The following is a 22,500-nucleotide window of genomic DNA, read 5'->3' on the forward strand; positions in this document are numbered from 1 at the left end:
TTCCAGAATACTAAAACTACAGCTAGATCATTACTCAGACTGCATCTATAACGTTTAATGGCTTCCAGAACTAAAATTACAGCCAGATCAATACTCAGACTATATCTATAACGTTTAAAACGCTTCCAGAACAATAAAACTACAACCAGATCATTACTCAGACTGCATCTATAACGTTTAATGGCTTCCAGAACTAAAATTACAGCCAGATCATGACTCAGAATGCATCTATAACGTTTAAAACGCTTCCAGAACAATAAAACTACAGCCAGATCATTACTCAGACTGCATCTATAACGTTTAAAACGCTTCCAGAACACTACAACTACAGCCAGATCATCATTCAGACTGCATCTATAACGTTTAAAACGCTTCCAGAACACTAAAATTACAGCCAGATCATCACTCAGACTGCATCTATAACGTTTAAAACGCTTCCAGAACACTAAAACTAGAGCCAGATCATGACTCAGAATGCATCTATAACGTTTAAAACGCTTCCAGAACACTAAAACTACAGCCAGATCATGACTCAGACTGCATCTATAACGTTTAAAACGCTTCCAGAACAATAAAACTACAGCCAGATCGTTACTCAGACTGCATCTATATCGTTTAAAACGCTTCCAAAAGACTAAAATTACAGCCAGATCATTACTCAGACTGCATCTATAACGTTTAAAACGCTTCCAGAACACTAAAATTACACCCAGTTCATTAGTCAGAATGCATCTGTAACGTTAAAACACTTCCTATACCCTTACGTTCAGCAAAGAAATAAATATCCAAAAACATCAATAAAAGAAGGACCACAAGTATGCGACAGACGTCAGGGGGGTTCGGTGTTTTAATCAATCCAGTAAAAACAAACGTAAAATCCAGTTTTACAGTTATGTTCAGTGACCTGGTCTTCATCATTGCTTAAGAAAGCTGGTACAGTCAAGTAAACTACATCACAAGCTGTCTTGTTAAGAATGGAGATTTATTATTATTATTATTATTATTATTATTATTATTATTATTATTATTATTATTATTATTACTTGCCAAGCTACAACCCTAGTTGGAAAAGCAGGATGCTATAACCCCAAGGGCTTCAACAAGGAAAAATGGCCCAGTGAGGAAAGATTTATTATTATCATTATTATTATTACTTGCCAAGCTACAACCCTAGTTGGAAAAGCAGGATGCTATAACCCCAAGGGCTTCAACAAGGAAAAATAGCCCAGTGAGGAAAGATTTATTATTATTATTATTATTATTATTATTATTATTATTATTATTAGCTCAGCTACAACCCTAGTTGGAAAAGCAGGATGCTATAACCTCAAGGGCTTCAATAAGGAAAAGTAGCCCAGTGAAGAAAGATTTATTATTATTATTATTATTATTATTATTATTATTATTATTAGCTAAGCAACAACCCTAGTTGGAAAAGCAGGATGCTATAACCCCAAGGGCTTCAACAAGGAAAAATAGCCCAGTAAGGAAAGATTTATTATTATTATTATTATTATTATTATTATTATTATTATTATTATTATTACTATTATTATTAGCTCAGCTACAACCCCAGTTGGAAAAGCAGGATGGTATAACCCCAAGGGCTTCAACAAGGAAAAATAGCCCAGTGAGGAAAGATTTATTATTATTATTATTATTATTATTATTATTATTATTATTATTATTATTATCTAAGCTACAACCCTGGTTGGAAAAGCAGGATGCTATAAGCCCAGGGGCTCCAACAGGGAAAATAGACCAGTGAGGAAAGGAAACAAGGAAATAAGCGAAGTGATTAATAATTGAAATAAAATATTTTAAGAACACTAACAATACTAAAATAAATATTTCATATATAAACTATACAAACTATAACAAAATAAGAGGAAGAAAAATAAGATAGAATAGCGTGCCCGAGTGTACCCTCAAGCAAACGAAATTTAACCCAAGACAGTGGAAAACCATGGTACAGAGGTTATGGCACTTATGTTAATAAAAAAAAAGTCCCTTAACTCATATTATGATATTCATCTATCTCTTCCTTTCATTCTCTCGTGTTTTCTGGATATCATCATTATATATATTGTAATGTATACTTTAGCATTTTCGACTATATTTTTGACGTTTTTCTTTTGTTTCAGAATAATGCAATTTCGACTGGGAACTTTGGTTGTCCATCTGGCGGCGTTGTTGGTAATTATTATTATCATTATCATTATTATTACTTGCTAAGTTAAAACCCTAGTTGGAATAACAGGATGTTATAAGCCCAGGGGTTCCAACTAGGAAAATAGCCCAGTGAGGAAAGGAAACAAGGAAAAATAAAAAAAATTAAGAACAGTAACAACATTAAACGAAATAGCTCCTATATAAACTATAAAAACTTTAACAAAACAAGAGAAAGAGAAATTAGATTGAAAAGTGTGTCCGACTGTACCCTCAAGCAAGAGATCTCTACCCCAAGAGAGCGGAAGATCATGATACAGAGGCTATGACACTACCCAAGACTAGAGAACAATGGTTGATTTCAGAGTGTCCTTCTCCTAGAGGAGCTGCTTACCATAGCTAAAGAGTCTCTTCTACCCTTACCAAGAGGAAAGTGGACACTGGACAATTACAGTGCAGTAGTTACTATTAAGAGAGTAGCTATGATCATTAACAATACATGGACAATATTCATCACTTGGCGAGGAAATATATGTATAAATTCTATAGAAAAAGTGTTTTATATTGGGAGAATTACGTTAAAAAAATGGCAACAGATAATACCTTTCCACGAGTCATGGTATGACAATGAAACAGTCTCCAATAGATTTAGCAGATTTGAGAACAAAGCCCTCAGAAGAATATTTGGAGTTAAATGGCAGAGACAGGATTTAGAAATGAAACTATAAGAGCGATTACAGATATATAGACAAATATACTGTAGATACGAGTATATATATATATATATATATATATATATATATATATATATATATATATATATATATATATATATATATATATATATATTTGTCTTGAAACGAGCAATCAAGGTTTTCTCAAGGCAGTGAAGAGCTCGCTAGAAAACACTATAAACTGTTCAAAGGTTGCGGTTTTTAAGTCGAGTAGCAGTTACAAAGACATGATTTAGAAACCCTAGTTGTTTTATGAATGCTTCGGGCTTCCTAACACCAGGAATCCTAAGATTGTGATTGTATGTGTGTGTGTGTCTGTACACGATTCAGAGGATTAATTGTGCGTGTGTCTGTTTGTGTAAGATTCCAAGGATCGATTGTGTGCCTGACTTTTTTAGTCTTACTGTGAGAAACATCACTTTGTACCATAAGACAAAAGAGAATCTTATTTTCCAGGTATTAGTCCAAGGCCATGGAAGACTCATGGACCCGCCAGCCAGAAATGCGATGTGGAGATTCGGGTACCCTAACCCAGTCAACTACAACGATAATGAACTTTACTGTGGTGGATATGTAGGTAAGTAACTAATGCTGCTATTATTATAATTATTATTATTGTTATTATCATCATTACTTGCTTAGCTACAACCCTAGTTGGAAAAGCAGGATGCTATAAACCCAGGCGCTCCAACAGGGAAGTAGCCCAGTGAGGAGAGGAGACAAGGAAAAATAAAATATCTCAAGAACAGTAAGATAAATTAACTATAAAAACTTTAACAAAACAAGATGAAGAGAAATAAGATAGGATGGTGTGCCCGAGTGTATCCTCAAGCAAGAGAACTCTAACCCAAGCCAGTGGAAGATCATGGTACAGAGGCTATGGCTGTGCCCAGGACTGAAGAACTATGGTTTGATTTTGGAGTGTCCTTCTCTCAGAAGAGCTGCTTACCATACCTAAAGAGTCTCTTTTACCTTTATCAAGAGGAAAGTGGCCACTGAACAATTACAGTGCAGTAGTTAACCCCTTGGGTGAAGAAGAATTGTTTTTCAATCTCAGTGTTGTCGGGTGTATGAGGACAGAGGAGAATCTGTAAAGAATAGGCCTGACTATTCTGTGTATGTGTAGGCAAAGGGAAAGTGAACCGTAACCAGAGAGAAGAATCCAGTGTAGTACTGCCTGGCCACAACGGGTGGCTTATGCCCTGGCCAACCTACTACCTACAAAACTACTAACAATCCTATTCGGAATTTGCGTAAGGTCCACAAAATCCTCTATGAATTGCACAATACACCAAGAAATAATGTGGGCTGTACAGAGCCAATATCATGGAACTACTACCAATCCTTTTTGAATTTCGGGTAAGGTTCACAAAATCCTCTATGATTTACATGATACACCAAGAAAAGATGTGGGCTGTACAGAGTTGGAACTACTAATTGCACCAAATTTAGCTACATTCCATCTATAGCAAGTTGTTTACATCGATAGCCCCTTGTCTTTTCAGCATTTCTTTTTTCTAAATGAACATCCTTGCCATGGCCTTTTTATGCATATTGATTAAATGGGTCATGCATTCTCTTTGCCTTTCAATATCATATTGTACACTGTTAAAATTACCGTACTTTTAATCGGAAATTCTCCGTAAAAATATACTGTTCTCAACTGTATTTCAGCAAATTTTTAACAGTGTATTTTACTTTGTATATGGAATGTCCATTTTGATGTCAATATTTCATACCTTTTTAAGTCATAACTATTTGTTTTTCTGATATTAATGTTTGAATTTGTTGACAGTCCACTATCAGAAGAACGGAGGAAAATGTGGAGTCTGTGGAGATAACTACGTGGATCAAGTCCCACGCGACCACGAGGCTGGAGGATCTTATGGAAATGGCATCATTGCCAGGAGATATGTCGTTGGACAGGTGAGGAATGAAGTGGATTACTTTGAAATTAATACAATGTATTGATGGAAATTCTAAATTTCAAATACTGCTATTCATATGTAACCTCTTCCTCTGAATTCCCAGGTGATTGACATTGAGGCTGAGCTGACTACAAACCACAAGGGCATAATGGTAGTGAAACTCTGTCCCCATAACAACCCGAAGGAGATCATCACACAGGCTTGTTTGGACCAGTAAGTCAAGGAGTCCTGAGCTTGACATATGATAATTCATTTGGTTAAGATTATAAGAACTCATAATTTAGTACAGGTTGAATATCGAGGTGGATGAAGATGATCGTTTTGGTACCTAAGTCGATAACCAAAGGAATGCTTAAAAAAATGAAAGTGTAGACACTTAACAATTTGAGCGCAACTGACAGTGAACTCAGTGTTGTAATTTCATAATAATGACCTTTCAAGTATCCCATAGTTCTATTCCCAGCTTCTTTATCATGTCTCTTAATCTTTTCACTCTCATTGGTGACAAAGCCAAAATTTTAAAAAAGAAACCTTTTTTTAAAGTCACCCAAAACATATCAACTTAGTGCTCATTAGACAGATCTTGGCGGGAGTTTTCTAAAAAAGGTAACAAGCTAGAGTTTGTGTCGTCTGGAAAGATTTCACTACATCACACGTTTTGTTGAATTCACCACTAGCAGTGGAAGGATTAATCATGATTCCAATATAGAAATCAAAGAAATTATAGTTTAATGTTCACAACTTTTCTTTGCTGTCTTACATGAATCTAGAAATTTGACCCAGGCATTTTAACGATAAGGAAAAATATAATGAAAATGGTAATGATTTCCTTCCAGGCATGTTTTGAAAATAGAAGGTACAGGTGAGACTCAATTCGTAATCCCCCAAGAGAGTAAGAAGAAAGAGATCTTCAGGTGGAAAGTAAAGCTTCCGGAAGGCATCACCTGCAGCAACTGCGTTATACAGTGGACGTATTATGCTGGTAAGTGTTGACTGCTACCTGATTCAATCTCATAGACATTCTATCTTTCTCTATCTCTATCTTTCTAAGAAGAAGAGAGGAAGTAAGTATATAACCCTAAAACATCAAGTACTATTTATGTCCTGTACTGTATTATATTATATTAAGTTATTAGCAATAGAGGATTTATTGGCTAGATACATCAAAGGATAGCCAGTTCCTTGTGATGCGAGTGCCCCATGCCAGTTCATACTAATTCTAGAAAGATCAACCGCCAGGCATCAGGAGTAAAAGCCGAAGAGACAATTTGTCCATCGCCCTTTGCGTTAATAGGCGTAGGAGGAGATGATGATTAACAATAACGTTTTCCTTAATGAACAAAAAACTAACTGTACATCGGTGCCAGAGTTTAATATCTAGATCAGGAATAAGAAATTTGATAGACCTTAAGTTTTTGTCCAACAAATTAAGATAAGATTCAAGAGCTGAAGACCATATGGAGGACAATATTTGAAACAAGGCAGAATGAAAGAATGAAAATATTCCTTCCAAATGGATTGATGTTTTGAGGAGATGTATAATGACTGGATTTTTCTACCTCTTTCTTTTCCCCTCTCAAGGAGATGCAGCAGCCCCAAATGTTACACACAGGTCAGAAGTCCGGTAATCTTAAAAGACTTTCTCAATAAGCCAATTTTTTGTGCAATTGAAAAAGAAGGACCGAATGTGTTTCTCAAAAGTAAATTTGTGATTAAGAATCGCACATAAAATTTCAAATGAGTCGTATATACTTAAAGAGATCTCGATACTTAGGAGCCACTGTCCTCAACCTACTTACAATCATACATTGCTGGGGTTAAAATCCATGACCCATAATTCGTACCATGTACTATTTTCTTCTAGATCTCTGTTATGAAATTCACCAAACCTAGATCTACATTCATAAGATGAAAATGAGGCAAAGAGAGTAGCATCATTACTTCTCTTCCATGTAATGACAGTACATCTTTTGCCTTTTCATAATGAACTATCTAACTCTACCATTGTTATACTCCCCTTTTGAAACACATATTGTACCCATATCGAATTGTCCGGACACCACATAAACATACTATCCTGACAAAATTAATTAATTTTCAGCTTACACCTATAGTTTCCTTACAGGGTATCCAAAAATAAAGTTTTCTTCCTACAGGTAATACATGGGGGATAGACGCCGACGGCAACGTGGGTGTAGGTTACGGTCCCCAAGAAACTTTCATCAACTGCGCTGATGTCATCATCAATACCCAGACTGGAGGCTCCATTGGATACCCACCAACTGGAAACGAGATCGACAACCCCTGGGCGCTGTACTTCAGAGGGAACTTCCCAGGGGTCCCCAAGCAAGAGCCTAATCCATCTGGAAGACCTGGTGGCCTTATTCCGCTCGTTATCAGGTCAGAATTTCTGTCACAGTCATTATTACATGCTCCAGACTTTATCTTTTGTCGTTCACGTCCTCTTCTTATTTGTCTGCATCTTTTCCCTCCTTTATGTGGGGTCAATGTTTCTGGCCAGCGTTCTCCATCTACCTCTGTCCCACACTTCATCACCGGTTAATCCCTTTGATCGAAGGTCATCCTTGATACAGTCCATCCACCTTCGTTTTGATCTCCCTCTCCTTCTCGTTCCCTGTACCTCCATTTCCATCACTCTCCTCCCAATATAGTGTTCATCTCTTTTCATGACATGACCATACCACCTCAGTCTACTTTCTTGAATCTTATCTGATAGTTTTCAAAGTCCTGTGGTACCCCAAATTACCACGTTAAACTGTCAACTCTCGAAACTGAAGTAATCTTAAAGTAGTATTCTTATGATCATTCTAGAACAATGGGTTACCTACCAATAATCAGTGTTACCTAGAAGACTTGTACAGTATTTTAAGACAACTAACCAGGATCTTATGTTATAGCTTTGACCTCAGCTAGGCGAATCTAACTAAGGCTAGGTATGATTCACGGCCCAGTGCGTTTACTAAGGGAAAAGGCCATCTGCGATTAATTTGATGACTGGCCTTTAATCATTCAAGAATTAAGTAAAACTTTATCTGAATATACAGTAATTATGAATTTTAGAAAATATCCATTTTATTAACAGGTAATAATAATGTAATAAAACATGCCTGATGTTCCTGAAGGCATTGTCGACTTCATCTTTCCTTATTTGATTAACTCTTCACTAAAATTGCTTCCTTTAATGGTGATGTCCAATGGATAGGTGCATTAATATCTTTATCTAAATAATGGTTAAAAGGAGATTCAAAGTAAAATATTTGGCACAAACTTAAGATTTTCTAACAATCACCCTGAAAACATTATGCAATATGCTTTTTTTCTACAATACCAGGAGCCAACTGTGCATTCCTGTCGACGACTTCAGGAACGTAACTGGAATGCAAGACTGGTGCATGGAGAACTGCCTGAAATACCCACCCAACTGCCATCCTGAAATCTGCAGATGCGTGTAAGTTGAACGAAACATTCTCTAGTAGATGGGCTGCGTGTATATCCTGGCTAAACTTTTCCAGTCTTTTGTATCAGATTGAGAAGCATAAGAGCCATTTCTATTTCATAATTCATGCAAGTGGGAGGGGCCAATATCTCACTTTCTTTATTCAAGGTGATATTCATGTTATCGTGTTACCTAATATATTAAAGAATGTCCTAATCTTCTTCCTATGAATATTGTCACTGGCTCTTTGGGTGACATTAGTGAGATGGCTAACTAAGACAAGCCAGGGATTTGACCAGGTTCTAAACATAGAAAACCTCTCAAAATGTTCTTCATTTCAGGATTTTTATTGTAGCCTGATGGATTTTCAATACTAACTTAGGTTCACATATATATTCACGACCTCTTAAAACACACTATCAGATATTTTCACCAATTCTTTGATTTCTATATCACGAAACATTTGTTAGGTTTTGCAAAGGACGAATAAATTCCGGGGATTTAATTTTCTTATACCTACTGTATCTAGCTCTTAACGTATGTATCAAAGTATAGGCTTTTCATAAATACTTCAATATGTTTTTTCTAAATGAAGGGAACATCATTCCTAGAGAGGAGACACCTATTGGAACGGGCCTTCTTTCTGGCACTAATGCTTACTCAGTTCTCGAATCTATCCACTTGCTTATTCATCTGTCATCTTATTAATTCCTTTTTTCTTCTTCTTTCTTTCCTACAGAACGGAATGCGAAGCCATCGGAGAATTCGCCCTAGAGGAGGGGGCAGATATTTTCTGCCATCAGAACTGTCTCAAGTATCCTTCACATTGTCCTTCGGAGAAATGCCATTGCTTCTAAGAGCGAATCCTAAGGCTGGAATTGGTGCTAAGGGAACGGTGTTCGGTGTTCCTTCCATCTTGTGATTTGAACAAATCCAGCATTAGTTTTAATTCCAGTTTTTTTGTTTTTTCCAATTCGAAATATGACTAGTGTGTGGAACCATAATCTAGATCAGACTTCAGACTAAGTTACTTGCAAGTCTCGTGAACTCAATTGGATTGGATTCAAAGTCTGAGATACTTTTTAGCCTGATATTTGCTACACAAGATGGTAGATTGTTAAATTCATACATAAATCATTCCCAGCAATAAATTTCTATCTAATTCCAAACACTGGATAATGGAATGTCTTGCTTATAGATCTTAAGGCCTATTTATGAGATTCATGGGGTGGCTATAAAAGAATCCAGGATTCTTATTATCTGAAATAGTAAATTGATTCAAGTTTTCCCTAAATAATATCACATAGAAGATCTTTAAACAAAGAGCCCTAGAGAAAGTGTCAGGGTTTTAGTTCATCTTATTTTGGGGAGTTACTCATGTTCAATAATCAAAATAACGATTCATGTTTTGAGGACAAAAAGTCTTCAAAACATGAATTCTTATTTTGATTATTAGAGTTGAAGCATCAAAGTTGAAAATATACATAAACAGTCGAATAATGTGCAGGCACATGCATAAGCACGCACACACACACACACACACACACACACACACATATATATATATATATATATATATATATATATATATATATATATATATATATATATATATATATATATATATATATATATATATATGTGTGTGTGTCTGTGTGTGTGTGCGTGTGTGTGTGCATAAGCCACATGAGAGTAAAATATTTGTACTTAGCTACTTGCTAACACAATTCACGATATTAATATATAATTAATTTATTATTTTCTTCACATATTTATAATTCCTTTCAAGATTTCGTGAACATAATTACCGAATTGAAAAAACTAATTAAAAAAAAGATTGAAAAATTAAGAATTCTGATTACTGAAGAAAAGGAAGTAGTGATAATGAAAGACTTTTTCTTCAGATTTGAATAATCTATTTAAGTTATGGTTAAGTTTTGTTGTTTCTTTGTTTTTTGTTTCTTTTTAGTTTTCTGTTGATTTTAAGATGTTATTTATTGTCAGTTAATGTTATTATGCTGTTATATACTGAATTGTTGTAATAAAAACATAAATATTCATGCTGTTTTTTTTTTTTACCTAAAATGCTCTCTCTCTCTCTCTCTCTCTCTCTCTCTCTCTCTCTCTCTCTCTCTCTCTCTCTCTCTCTGTCATTTAGCCCCTGTATTTGATAGCCTGTAAAGAAAATCTTTATGGATATACTAGCCAAATCTCTCTCTCTCTCTCTCTCTCTCTCTCTCTCTCTCTCTCTCTCTCTCCTGCTTACTAAGGGTCACATATTTTAGTATATTCAGATATAAAGAGGAAAGTACAGTTGGGAATAAACGTAATTATTTTGAATAACAAAAAACTTTTAGAAGTCAATGAATTACATTCCATGAATGATGAAGAATTATACACACAAATGAAATAATAATAATAATAATAATAATAATAATAATAATAATAATAATAATAATAATAATAATAATAATACCATATCGACCACCACAACCACAACATAACCCAATTACTGGATATTTCCGCATTAAGAAAAAAAAATTCACCTGAGAAACAAGAAAAGGAATATGGCCTAGCGTAAGGCTCCCATCCTAATCTAACTTAGGATGCCATGTCCTTACCTTAATAAAAGTTCACTAGAGATACAAGAAAAGGAATATGGCCTAGCAAAAGGCTCCCAACCTAACCTAACTTAGGATGCCACGTCCTTACCTTAATAAAAGTTCACTAGAGATACAAGAATAGGAATATGGCCTAGCATAAGGCTCCCAACCTAACCTAACTTAGGATGCCATGTCCTTACCTTAAAAAAAGTTCACCAGAGAAATAAGAACAGGAATATGGCCTAGCCTAATGCTCCCACCCTAACCTAACTTAGGATGCCACGTCCTTACCTTAATAAAAGTTCACTAGAGATACAAGAATAGGAATATGGCCTAGTGTAAGGCTCCCAACCTAACCTAACTTAGGATGCCATGTCCTTACCTTAACCAAAGCATCCTGCTTCATTGTTTGGAGGTGTGAATCCTAGGTCAGTTGTGGCAGAGGGAGCGATTAATGATATGCACTCTTTCCATCGCTTAAAAAAAATTGTCATTTATGGCATTTATGCCTTTTGTAATCAGAAGTACTAGGAACAACGAAACCATTTCTTGATCCTTGAAATACGAAATTTCAAACACTTTGAAATTAATGCTTTTTTTGTTGCAGTTGCACTTCCAAATGTGATGTTTTTCATTACCGTACAAAAGCTATGACAATTTGAGCACCTGCCATTATCTATGACAACACAACACTTAATCAGGAACTTCTTCGTGTTTATAACAAATGGAGATGAGCTGGCTAAGCTAACAGGAACTTCTGGAAGGTTTAGAATCTGCTTCAGAAATATCCATGATCTTACCAAAACCAGATTATGAAAGATCTGTATAAAGTTAAAGATAATTGCTGTCAATATGAAAGAATAATGATCGATTAAAACCAGCCATGAGATAATTAATGAGATAATTAAGGAGGTAATTGGTCCTTCAGACGATGATTACAATGGCAACTAGTTTTAGTGAAAATAGAAAACGGGAAATTTGGAATTATTATTTTAAGGGAAGACTGTTCGTTTGCAACAAATATATTATATAATAAAATAATATTTAATGAAGGATAATGATTGATTAAAACCAGTCATAAGATAATTAATGATATAATTAATGAGCTAACTGTAATTCAGACGATGATTACAATGGCAACTGGTTTTAGAGAAAATAAAAAACGGGAAATTAGGAATAATTCTTTCAAGGGGAGACAGTTCGTTTGCAACAAAAGTTACATATAAGAGAGTAATTTTGAAAAAAATAAATAAATAAATCTGCGTCCAGAGATTATGAATACATGTATCATCATATATTAGATCAAAACCATGTTAATGTTAATATATATATATATATATATATATATATATATATATATATATATATATATATATATATATATATATATATATATATATATATATATATATATATAGAAACCTCTTCTATGTTAATCTATTGTGAGACAAAAATACATTAGGATGTAATTCTCCCTAAAGGGATAAAACAGGATTTCTTCTGGGAAAACAAAGATCGAAAGATATCAGATAAGGATATGGTGACTGATATGGTAACGTCCCCGACTGATGAACCCCAGACTGAAGTTTGAGTCCCGCTCAAACCTCCCTATCCTTGTGAGCTAAAAATTGGGTTTTGGGGGAGCTTATAGGTCTATCTACTGAGTCACCAGCAGCCATTGCTTGGCCCTTCTCGGTCCTTGCTTGTATGGAGAGTTGGCTTGGGAGCTGATCATATGTACATATGGTCAGTGTCTAGGGCAGTGTCCTGCTTGATTGGGCAATGCCAGTGTCCCTTGACTCTGCCATTTATGAGCGACCTTTAAAATCTTTGAATGAAAGGATCAGTACCGGATAGAGTTGGTCTTGCAAACTTAGCCAAAAGATGCAAAGGTGTTGATGCCTTACTTCTTCTTCTTCTTCTTTGTCTACATCTTTTCCCACTTCTATACTCACTGACCATAGTAGTTTTGGCTAGTTTTTAATGGCTGGATGCCTTTCCTGCCGCCAACCCTCCCCATTTACCCCGGCTTGGGAGCGGCACAAAGTTGAGGCTGGCTTGCCCCCCTCAGTGGCTGGGTTGACGTTGATGCCTTACGTGTTTGTAAAAAATGGTAATCAAATAGGTAAATAACTTCAAGATCTTTTAATTTTAATTTCAAGTAACATAGAAATAAATAACAATAAATGTAGATGCAAGTACTAGAAAGGTTGTTAGAAAGAGACGGATCTTGAACAAGTCACTTACCTGCGGCAAAATTGTTAATAAATCATCATCCAGTGTTTGGAATTAGAAAATTATTGCTAGGAATAATTTCAGTGTGAATTTAACAATTTGCCATCTTGTATAGCAAATATCAGACTAAAAAGTATCTCAAAGTTTGAATCCAATCCAATCGAGTTCTCAAGACTCGCAAGTAACTTAGTCTGAAGTCTGATTAAGATTGTGACTCCGCACACTAGTCGTACTTTGAATTAGAAAAACAAAGCAAATGGAATTGAAAATGATGCAGGATGTGTTCAAATCGCAAGATGGAAGGAATACCGAACACCGTTCCCTTAGCACCAATTCCAGCCGTAGGATTCGCTCTCAGAAGCAGCGGCATTTCTCCGAAGGACAATGCGAAGGATACTTGAGACAGTTCTGATGGCAGAAGATGTCTGCCCCCTCCTCTAGGGCGAATTTTCCGATGGCCTCGCATTCCGTTCTGTAGAAAGGAAGGGAGAAGAAAAGTTAAATTAATAAGATGACAGATGAATAAGCAAGTGGATAGATTCGAGAACTGAGTAAACATAACTGCCTGTAGGAAGCTAGGTTTTATATGAAGATGGGTTTCAATGGTGTCTGTTCTGTAGGAATGATGCTCCCTTTATTTAGAAAGAACATATTAAAGTATTCATGAAAAGCCTATACTTTGATACATACATGAAGAGCTGGATACAGTAGGTATCAGAAAATTCAATCACTGGAATTCATTCATCCTTTGCGAAACTTAGCAAATGTTTCGTGATATAGAAATCAAAGAATTGGTGAAAATATCTGATAGTGTGTTTTTAGAGGTTATGAATATATATATGAACCTATGTTAGTATTAAAAATCCATCAGGCTGCAATAAAAATCCTGAAATGAACAAGATTTTGAGAGGTGTTCTATGTTTAGAACCTGGTCAAACCCCTGGCTTGCCTTAGTTGGCCATCTAACTAATGTCACCCAAAGAGCCAGTGACAATATTCCTAGGAAGAAGATTAAGACATATTTAATATATTAGGTAAAAAGATAACATGAATATCAGCTTGAATAAAGAAAGTGAGATATTGGCCCCTCCCCCTTGCATGAATTATGAAATAGAAATGGCTCTTATGCTTCTCAATCTGATACAAAAGACTCGAAAAGTTTAGCCAGGATATACACGCAGCCCATCTACTATACTAGAGAACGTTTCGTTCAACTTACACGCATCTGCAGATTTCAGGATGGCAGTTGGGTGGGTATTTCAGACAGTTCTCCATGCACCAGTCTTGCATTCCAGTTATGCTCTTGAAGTTGTCGACTGGAATGCACAGTTGGCTCCTACAATTGTAGAGAAAGATTTATTGTCTAATGTATTTACGGAGTTTGTCAGAAATCTTGAGTTTAAGTGCCAACTATCTTACTTTGAAACTTCTTTTATCCATTAAATATAGCTGGATAGAGACATTAATGTACATGCCCATTGTACAATACCATTAAAGGAAGCAGTTTTAGTGAAGAATTAAAACAATAGAGATACAATCAACAATGCCTTTAGGAATAGGCATTTTTTTTTTTTACAAAATTATCATTACCTGTTAATAAATAGCTTTTTTTCAAAAGTTATTACAATAACTATCATACATTTAGATAAAACTTTTTCTTTAATCTGACTGAACTCAAAGCTATATCATAAGATCCTGAATAACTGTCTGAAAGTACTGAGCCAGTCTTCCAGGTGACACAGTTTATTGATAGGTAATCCATTGTTCTGGAATGATCATACCAATGTAACTTCATAGTTCTTCAAATTGTAGAGATGAAGGATTAACAGTCATGAACGTTACAGTTAGAGAGAAAAGTCTGTAACGAGTAATAAGGCTCTGGACAGAAATTCTAACCTGATAACTATTGGGGTAAGGCCACCGGGTCTCCCAGAAGGACTAGATTCTTGCTTGGGGACCGCTGGAAAATTGCCTCCAATGTACAGTGTCCATGGGTTGTCAGTCTTGTCTTCAGAGTCTCCAAATGAAGGGTATCCGATGGAACCTCCAGTCTGGGTATTGATGATGACGTCGGCACAGTTGATGAAAGTCTCTTGGGGACCGTAACCTACACCCGTGTTGCCCTCCAGGTCTGTGCCCCACGTATTAGCTGTAGGAAAACATCTTTATTTCTGGATACCTTGTAAGGAAATTATAGGTTTAAGCTGAAAATGAATTAATTTTGTCAGGATAGTAAGTTTATATAGTGTCCGGACAATTCGATATGGTTACCAAATGCATTTCAAAAGTGGAGTGTAACAATGGCATCTTATCTTAATTTGTTGGACAAAAACTTACGGTCTATTAAATTTCTTATTCCTGATCTAGATATTGAACTCTGGCACTGCCATACAGTTAGTTTTTTGTGTATCAATGAAAACGTTATTGTTAATCCTCATCTCATCCTACGCCTATTGACGCAAAGGGTGATGGACAAAGTGTCTCTTCGGCTTTTACTCCAGATGCCTGGCGCTTGATCTTACTAGAATTAATATGGACCGGCAGGGGTCACTTGCCTTAGTTAGATAGGCACTGCGCATCACAAGGGACTGGCTATCCTTTGATGTATCTAGCCAATGAATCCTCTATTGTTCATAACTCAATATAATAATATAATACAGTACAGGACAAAAATAGTATATACTTACTTCCTCTCTGCTTCTTAAAAAGATAGAGATAGAGATAGAGAAAGGTAGAATGTCTATAAGGATGAATCAGGATTTTTAGGTAGCAGTCAACACTTACCAGCATAATACGTCCACTGTATAACGCAGTTGCTGCAGGTGATGCCTTCCGGAAGCTTTACTTTCCACCTGAAGATCTCTTTCTTCTTACTCTCTTGGGGGATTACGAATTGAGTCTCACCTGTACCTTCTATTTTCAAAACATGCCTGGAAGAAAATCATTACCATTTTCATTATCATTTTTCCTTATCGTTAAAATGACTGGGTCGAATTTCTAGATTCTTGTTAGGCTGCAATGAACACTAGAGTTTTTAATATCTATTTTGGACTGACAGTAAATCATGGTTAAGCCTTTCTCTGCCAGTGGTGAATTCAACAAAACGTGTGATGTAGTGAAATCTTTCCAGACGACACAAACTCTAGCTTGTTACCTTTTTGGAAAACTCCCGGCAAGATCTATCTAATGAGCACTAACTTGATATGTTTTGGGTGACTTTAAAAGAGGTTTCCCTTTTAAAATTTTGACTTTGTCACCAATGAGAGTGAAAAGATTAAGAGACTTATGATAAAGAAGCTGGGAATAGAATTGAGGGATACTTGAAAGGTCATTATTATGAAATTGCAACACTGAGTTCACTGTCAGTTGCGCTCAAATTGTTAAGTGTCTACACTTTCATTTTTGAAGCATTCCTTTGATTATCGACTTAGGTACCAAAACGATCCTCTTCATCCACCTCGATATTCAACCTGTACTAAATCATGAATTCTTATAATCTTAATCAAATGAATTATCATATGTTGAGCTCAGGACTCCTTGACTTACTGGTCCAAACAAGCCTGTGTGATGATCTCCTTCGGGTTGTTATGGGGACAGAGTTTCACTACCATTGTGCCCTTGTGGTTTGTAGTCAGCTCAGCCTCAATGTCGATCACCTGGGAATTCAGAGGAAGGGGTTACATATGAATGGCAGTATTTAGAATTTAGAATTTCCATCAATACATTGTATTAATTTCAATGTAATACACTTCACTACTTACCTGTCCAACGACATATCTCCTGGTAATGATGCCATTTGCATAAGGTCCTCCAGCCTCATGGGCGCGTGGGACTTTATCCAAGTAGTTATCTCCACAGACTCCACATTTTCCTCCGTTCTTCTGATAGTGGACTGTCAATAAATTCAAACATTAGAATCATAATAACAAATAGTTATGTCATAGTTATCTCCACAGACTCCACATTTTCCTCCGTTCTTCTGATAGTGGACTGTCAATAAATTCAAACATTAGAATCAGAATAACAAATAGTTATGTCATAGTTATCTCTACAGACTCCTACACTTTCCTCCGTTCTTCTGATAGTGGACTGTCAATAAATTCAAACATTAGAATCAGAACAACAAATAGTTATGTCTTAGTTATCTCCACTGACTCCACACTTTCCTCCGTTCTTCTGATAGTGGACTGTCAATAAATTCAAACATTAGAATCAGAACAACAAATAGTTATGTCTTAGTTATCTCCACTGACTCCACACTTTCCTCCGTTCTTCTGATAGTGGACTGTCAATAAATTCAAACATTAGAATCAGAACAAAAAATAGTTATGTCTTAGTTATCTCCACTGACTCCTAACTTTCCTCCGTTCTTCTGATAGTGGACTGTCAATAAACTCAAATATTAGAATCAGAATAACAAATAGTTATGACTTAGTTATCTCCACTGACTCCACACTTTCCTCCGTTCTTCTGATAGTGGACTGTCAATAAATTCAAACATTAGAATCAGAATAACAAATAGTTATGTCTTAGTTATCTCCACTGACTCCTAACTTTCCTCCGTTCTTCTGATAGTGGGCTGTCAACAAATTCAAACATTAGAATCAGAATAACAAATAGCTGTCTTAAAAATGTAAGACATTAACATACAAAGCACAATACGCTGTTAAAACTTTGCCTTATTAAAAAAAAAAAAAAAATAAAAATGCTGGAATAAATGTTGCCAGGCATTTACCGTTACAAATAGTTAGTTATGTCTTAAAAAGGTATGAAATATTAACATACAAAGCACTATACGCTGTTAAAAATTTGCCTTATAAAAAAAAACGATAAAAATCCTGGAATGAATGTTGCCAGGCATTTACCGTTTTAAAAACGAATATATTGACGTAAAGAAGTGATATCACTGTCATCACCCCGTAAAAGATAATAACAGAGTTGGGTAAAATTACGGTCGCCTATATTTTACTGAAATACGGCTGAGAACTGTATATTTTTAGTGAGAATTTAAAATTAAGGCTTTTTTTAACAGTGCATAGTCCAATATCTCTTTTCCTATCTGAGTGAGGAGCTCCATTTGAATACAAATTGTGCTTATTATTATTATTATTATTATTATTATTATTATTATTATTATTATTATTATTATTATTATTATTATTATTATTATTATTATTACTAGCCAAGCTACAACTTGTCCTGTTGGGGAAAAGTTTTGAAAGATCATAGATTCTTTTATTAATCTACTTGGATAAGTAAGAACTGCGTATTTGGTTGTTTTCTAGAATGCTTAAAAAAGATATAGTTTGGTACATATTGTTTACTACTCACCTATGTTGAATGTAGTATTATGTTACTGCGAGTGAAAAATTTTCCAACAATTTTTATAGTTTATATATGACATATCTGTTTTGACGTTGTTACTGTTTTTAGTATGATTTATTGTTAATTTGTTCTCATCATTTAATTAATTCCTTATTTCCTTTACTCACTGGGCTATTTTCCCCCTATTGGAGCTCTTGCTTTTCCAACTAGGGTTGTAGCTTGGCTAATAATAATAATAATAATAATAATAATAATAATAATAATAATAATAATAATAATAGCTGCTGTTGTAGTAAGAGCAATGGTGTTATATTTAGCATTAGTTTCTTACGTACGTAGCCACCATAACAATATTAATAGTAGTAGTAGTAGTAGTAGTAGTAGTAGTAGTAGTAGTAGCAGCATTAGTTACTCACCTACATATCCACCACAATAAAGTCCATCATCGTTGTAATTGACCGGGTTAGGGTACCCGTATCTCCACATTGCATTTCTGGCTGGCGGATCCATGAGTCTCCCATGGCCTTGGACTAACACCTGAAAATAAAGATTCTTTATTGCCTTATGGTACAAATTGATGTTTCATGCAAAAGGAACATGATTGATCTTATTGCAAAGTTCATACGGTCCCATGATCTATTGATATATAGTCTCCTGTGGAACATATTGGTGCAGTAATATTACCATACTTAACACACCCACAAAAACACACGCACACACACATATATGATAAATTTTGCACATTTAAAAGTGTTTTTCATATTTCAAATAAGCCGTACATCTTTCTTCGTGGCTAAGTGGTAAGGTCACTGTCATACAAGTATCCTGGACCAGGGTTCGAAACAAGGCTGGTCAGATACTATAGTCTTTGAGTGATTTCGCTTGGAGCTCTGATCCCGAGGTCGTTAAGAGAATCCACAAAAACACACGCACACACACATATATGATAAATTTTGCACATTTAAAAGTGTTTTTCATATTTCAAATAAGCCGTACATCTTTCTTCGTGGCTAAGTGGTAAGGTCACTGTCATACAAGTATCCTGGACCAGGGTTCGAAACAAGGCTGGTCAGATACTATAGTCTTTGAGTGATTTCGCTTGGAGCTCTGATCCCGAGGTCGTTAAGAGAATCCAGACTTTAATGTATTAAAATATATAGGTTATTTAATATATATATATATATATATATATATATATATATATATATATATATATATATATATATATATATATATATATATACAGTATATATATATATATATATATTATATATATATATATATATATATATATATATATATATATATTGATATATATGTGTATATATATATGTATATATATATGTATTTATATATGTATATATATATGTGTGTGTGTGTAAATGTATGTATGTATTTAAATCAACACAATATCGCGTTCAAATAGAGCTAAATTTCTAACTCATACTTGTGATCGAACCCTAGCCCATTCAAATGAGAGACTGATGTCTCGCCATCGTAAATCCTGAACTGCGGGTAGCAGTTAGGTTCCGACTTCTTTTCAGAGCCTCTGGTGGCATGGTTGGAAGCGACCTGGCCTTTCACTTGAAGGGGCTATGGTTCGATCCCAAGTATGAGATAGAAATTTATATATATATATATATATATATATATATATATATATATATATATATATATATATATATATATATATATATATATATATATATATATATATATATATACTAAGGAAGAACAGATGGAGTTGGAAGAGAAGGAACAGGAATGATGATGACAAAAAGAGCAGAAAAGGCATTAACTGAGTGGAGAGTTGTAAATAGTAGATTGTTACTAGCAAAGTTCAAATCAAAGTAGTGCAATATGAGTATTAAACTTTGCTATGCTCCAACAAATGATTCACCTGAAGAAAGGAAAGATAAATACTATGAAGAACTGCAGAGTGTAATAGATGAGATCCCAGAGAGAGAGAGAAATGAAAATTGAGATTGGTGACTTCAATGCTAAAGTTGGAAGGAATAATCATGGTATAGAGAATTTGATGTGTGTTGTGGGTTTTTGGCGAAGTTACAAATGAAAATGGGGAACAGTTTATAAATTTTTCTTCAACAGACAATCCTGTTATTGAAGGTACACTTTTCCAGCACAAGGATATCCACAAATATACATGGACTTCACCATGTGGCAATTACAATAATCAAATAGATCACTTAGCCATTAATAAATAGAGACAGGAGAACAATGCTCGAAACAAAGTAGAATGAAAGAATTCAAATACTTCACTGGAGAATTCATTAACCTTTGGGCTCATCTTCAGTGGCAAAAAAACAGACACAAGTCGCCTGGTTTTTCACGAAAGGGACCAACAGTCGTCAGATCAGGTTTAGATCACACAGCCATTAATAAAGAGAGACAGGAGAACAATACTCGAAACAAGGTAGAAGGAAAGAATTCAAACACTTCTTCATAATAGATTGATCACTTGAGAATTCATTAACCTTTTGGGCGCGTCTTCAGTGGCAAACACTGATACAAGTCACCTCGTTTTTCACGAAGGGGACCAACAGTCGTCAGATCAGGTTTAGATCACATAGCCATTGATAAAGAGAGACAGGAGAACAATACTCGAAACAAGGTAGAAGGAAAGAATTCAAACACTTCTCCAGAATAGATTGATCACTGGAGAATTCATTAACCTTTGGGCGTGTCTTCAGAGTAGCAAAAACTGATACAAGTCGCCTCGTTTTTCACGAAGGGGACCAACAGTCGTCAGATCAGGTTGTGTTGCTTGAGGGTATAATCATGCAGATTTGAGTGCGTTTGGAAGATTGGTTCCATCTTCTACGTAATAAGGGCTGTGCTGTGCCTTTAGGAAGCATAGTCATATTGCAAGGGGTCAACATAGAATAATGGGCAAACAATGATGGTGAGGTGGACCAAGAAAGGACTGAAGATTTAACAAAAAATTTAAAAAACAAATCCATTTGCGTTTGACCTGACAACAAGAATCATTCTCATACGAGTTTCAGGTACAAATAGTTTTGTTGATATTTATAAGCTTATATAAAAGTATAAATATATTGGATATTAATTGATTTTGTATGGTAATATTTTGATAATCTTTTAGTATTGGAATATAGATTTCTTCGATGTTAGATAATCTTATTTTTCTGGTAACCAAAATGTCTCTGCGTTATGGAAAATTCATGAAATTCATTTGGTGTTGTTATTATTATTATTATTATTATTATTATTATTATTATTATTATTATTATTATTATTATTATTATTATTATTATTATTATTACTCTTCAAGATTTACAGGTAAAAGCTACCATTTTTTTTTAATCTCATCCCAAAAATGGCATTCGGAAAAATGTGAGAAAGTGTTGTACCTTTTTGATTTTAGTAAAATGGAAAGTACTTTAGTAGGCAATCATATTAAGATTATTAATGGTAGAAAGGTAGAAGAGACTAGCTATGGTAAGCAGCTCTTCTAGGAGAAGGACACTCCAAAATCAAACCATTGTTCTCTAGTTCTCTGTACCATAGTCTTAAACTGTCTTGGGTTAGAGTTCTCTTGCTTAAGGGTACACTTAAGCACACTATTCTATTCTATTTCCCTTCTCTTCTTATTTTGACGTTTTTATAGTTTATAAAGGAAATATTAATGTTACTGTCCTTAGAATATTCAATTTCTCCTTGTTTCCCTTCCTCACTGAGCTTTTTTTCCTTGTTGAAGCCCTTGGGCTTATAGTATCCTGCTTTTTCAACTGGGGTTGTAGCTTAGCTATTAATAATAATAATAATAATAATAATAATAATAATAATAATAATAATAATAATAATAATAATAATAATAATAATAAAGAGAATGGCTCTGTATGATAAAAAGCCTTTCAAGACTTTACTTTGGAAATGAAGTAATATGAATGATTTTCTATATTTTTCCCTATTGGAGCCCTTGGGCTTATAGCATCTTGCTTTTCCAACTAGGGTTGTAGCTTGGCTAGCAATAATAATAATAATAATAATAATAATAATAATAATAA

The 22,500-nt window shown here is 34.8% G+C and overlaps 2 protein-coding genes across 2 annotated transcripts in view; one reads left to right on the plus strand and one right to left on the minus strand.

Annotated features, from left to right (window-relative positions):
• The window catches only part of LOC137622809 (uncharacterized), a 25,377-nt gene extending 15,537 nt beyond the window's left edge, over positions 1-9,840 (plus strand). The window contains exons 2-9 of the mRNA XM_068353398.1: positions 2,145-2,196; positions 3,360-3,480; positions 4,699-4,829; positions 4,935-5,044; positions 5,668-5,813; positions 6,988-7,231; positions 8,184-8,300; positions 9,028-9,840. Of these exons, the coding sequence (XP_068209499.1) occupies positions 2,149-2,196; positions 3,360-3,480; positions 4,699-4,829; positions 4,935-5,044; positions 5,668-5,813; positions 6,988-7,231; positions 8,184-8,300; positions 9,028-9,145 (1,035 nt within the window). The 5' untranslated portion in view covers positions 2,145-2,148 and the 3' untranslated portion in view covers positions 9,146-9,840. The remainder of the gene's footprint in view (positions 1-2,144; positions 2,197-3,359; positions 3,481-4,698; positions 4,830-4,934; positions 5,045-5,667; positions 5,814-6,987; positions 7,232-8,183; positions 8,301-9,027) is intronic.
• A 3,520-nt stretch (positions 9,841-13,360) lies between these two features.
• The window catches only part of LOC137622810 (uncharacterized), a 9,237-nt gene continuing 97 nt past the window's right edge, over positions 13,361-22,500 (minus strand). Inside the window, exons 2-8 of the mRNA XM_068353399.1 lie at positions 18,868-18,988; positions 16,888-17,018; positions 16,673-16,782; positions 15,911-16,056; positions 15,023-15,275; positions 14,346-14,462; positions 13,361-13,598 (exon numbers count right to left, since the gene is read on the minus strand). Coding sequence (XP_068209500.1) covers positions 13,481-13,598; positions 14,346-14,462; positions 15,023-15,275; positions 15,911-16,056; positions 16,673-16,782; positions 16,888-17,018; positions 18,868-18,988 — 996 coding nt within the window. The 3' untranslated portion in view covers positions 13,361-13,480. The remainder of the gene's footprint in view (positions 13,599-14,345; positions 14,463-15,022; positions 15,276-15,910; positions 16,057-16,672; positions 16,783-16,887; positions 17,019-18,867; positions 18,989-22,500) is intronic.

This window comes from Palaemon carinicauda, chromosome 29, assembly GCF_036898095.1.
Source record: "Palaemon carinicauda isolate YSFRI2023 chromosome 29, ASM3689809v2, whole genome shotgun sequence".
NCBI lineage: Eukaryota > Metazoa > Arthropoda > Malacostraca > Decapoda > Palaemonidae > Palaemon > Palaemon carinicauda.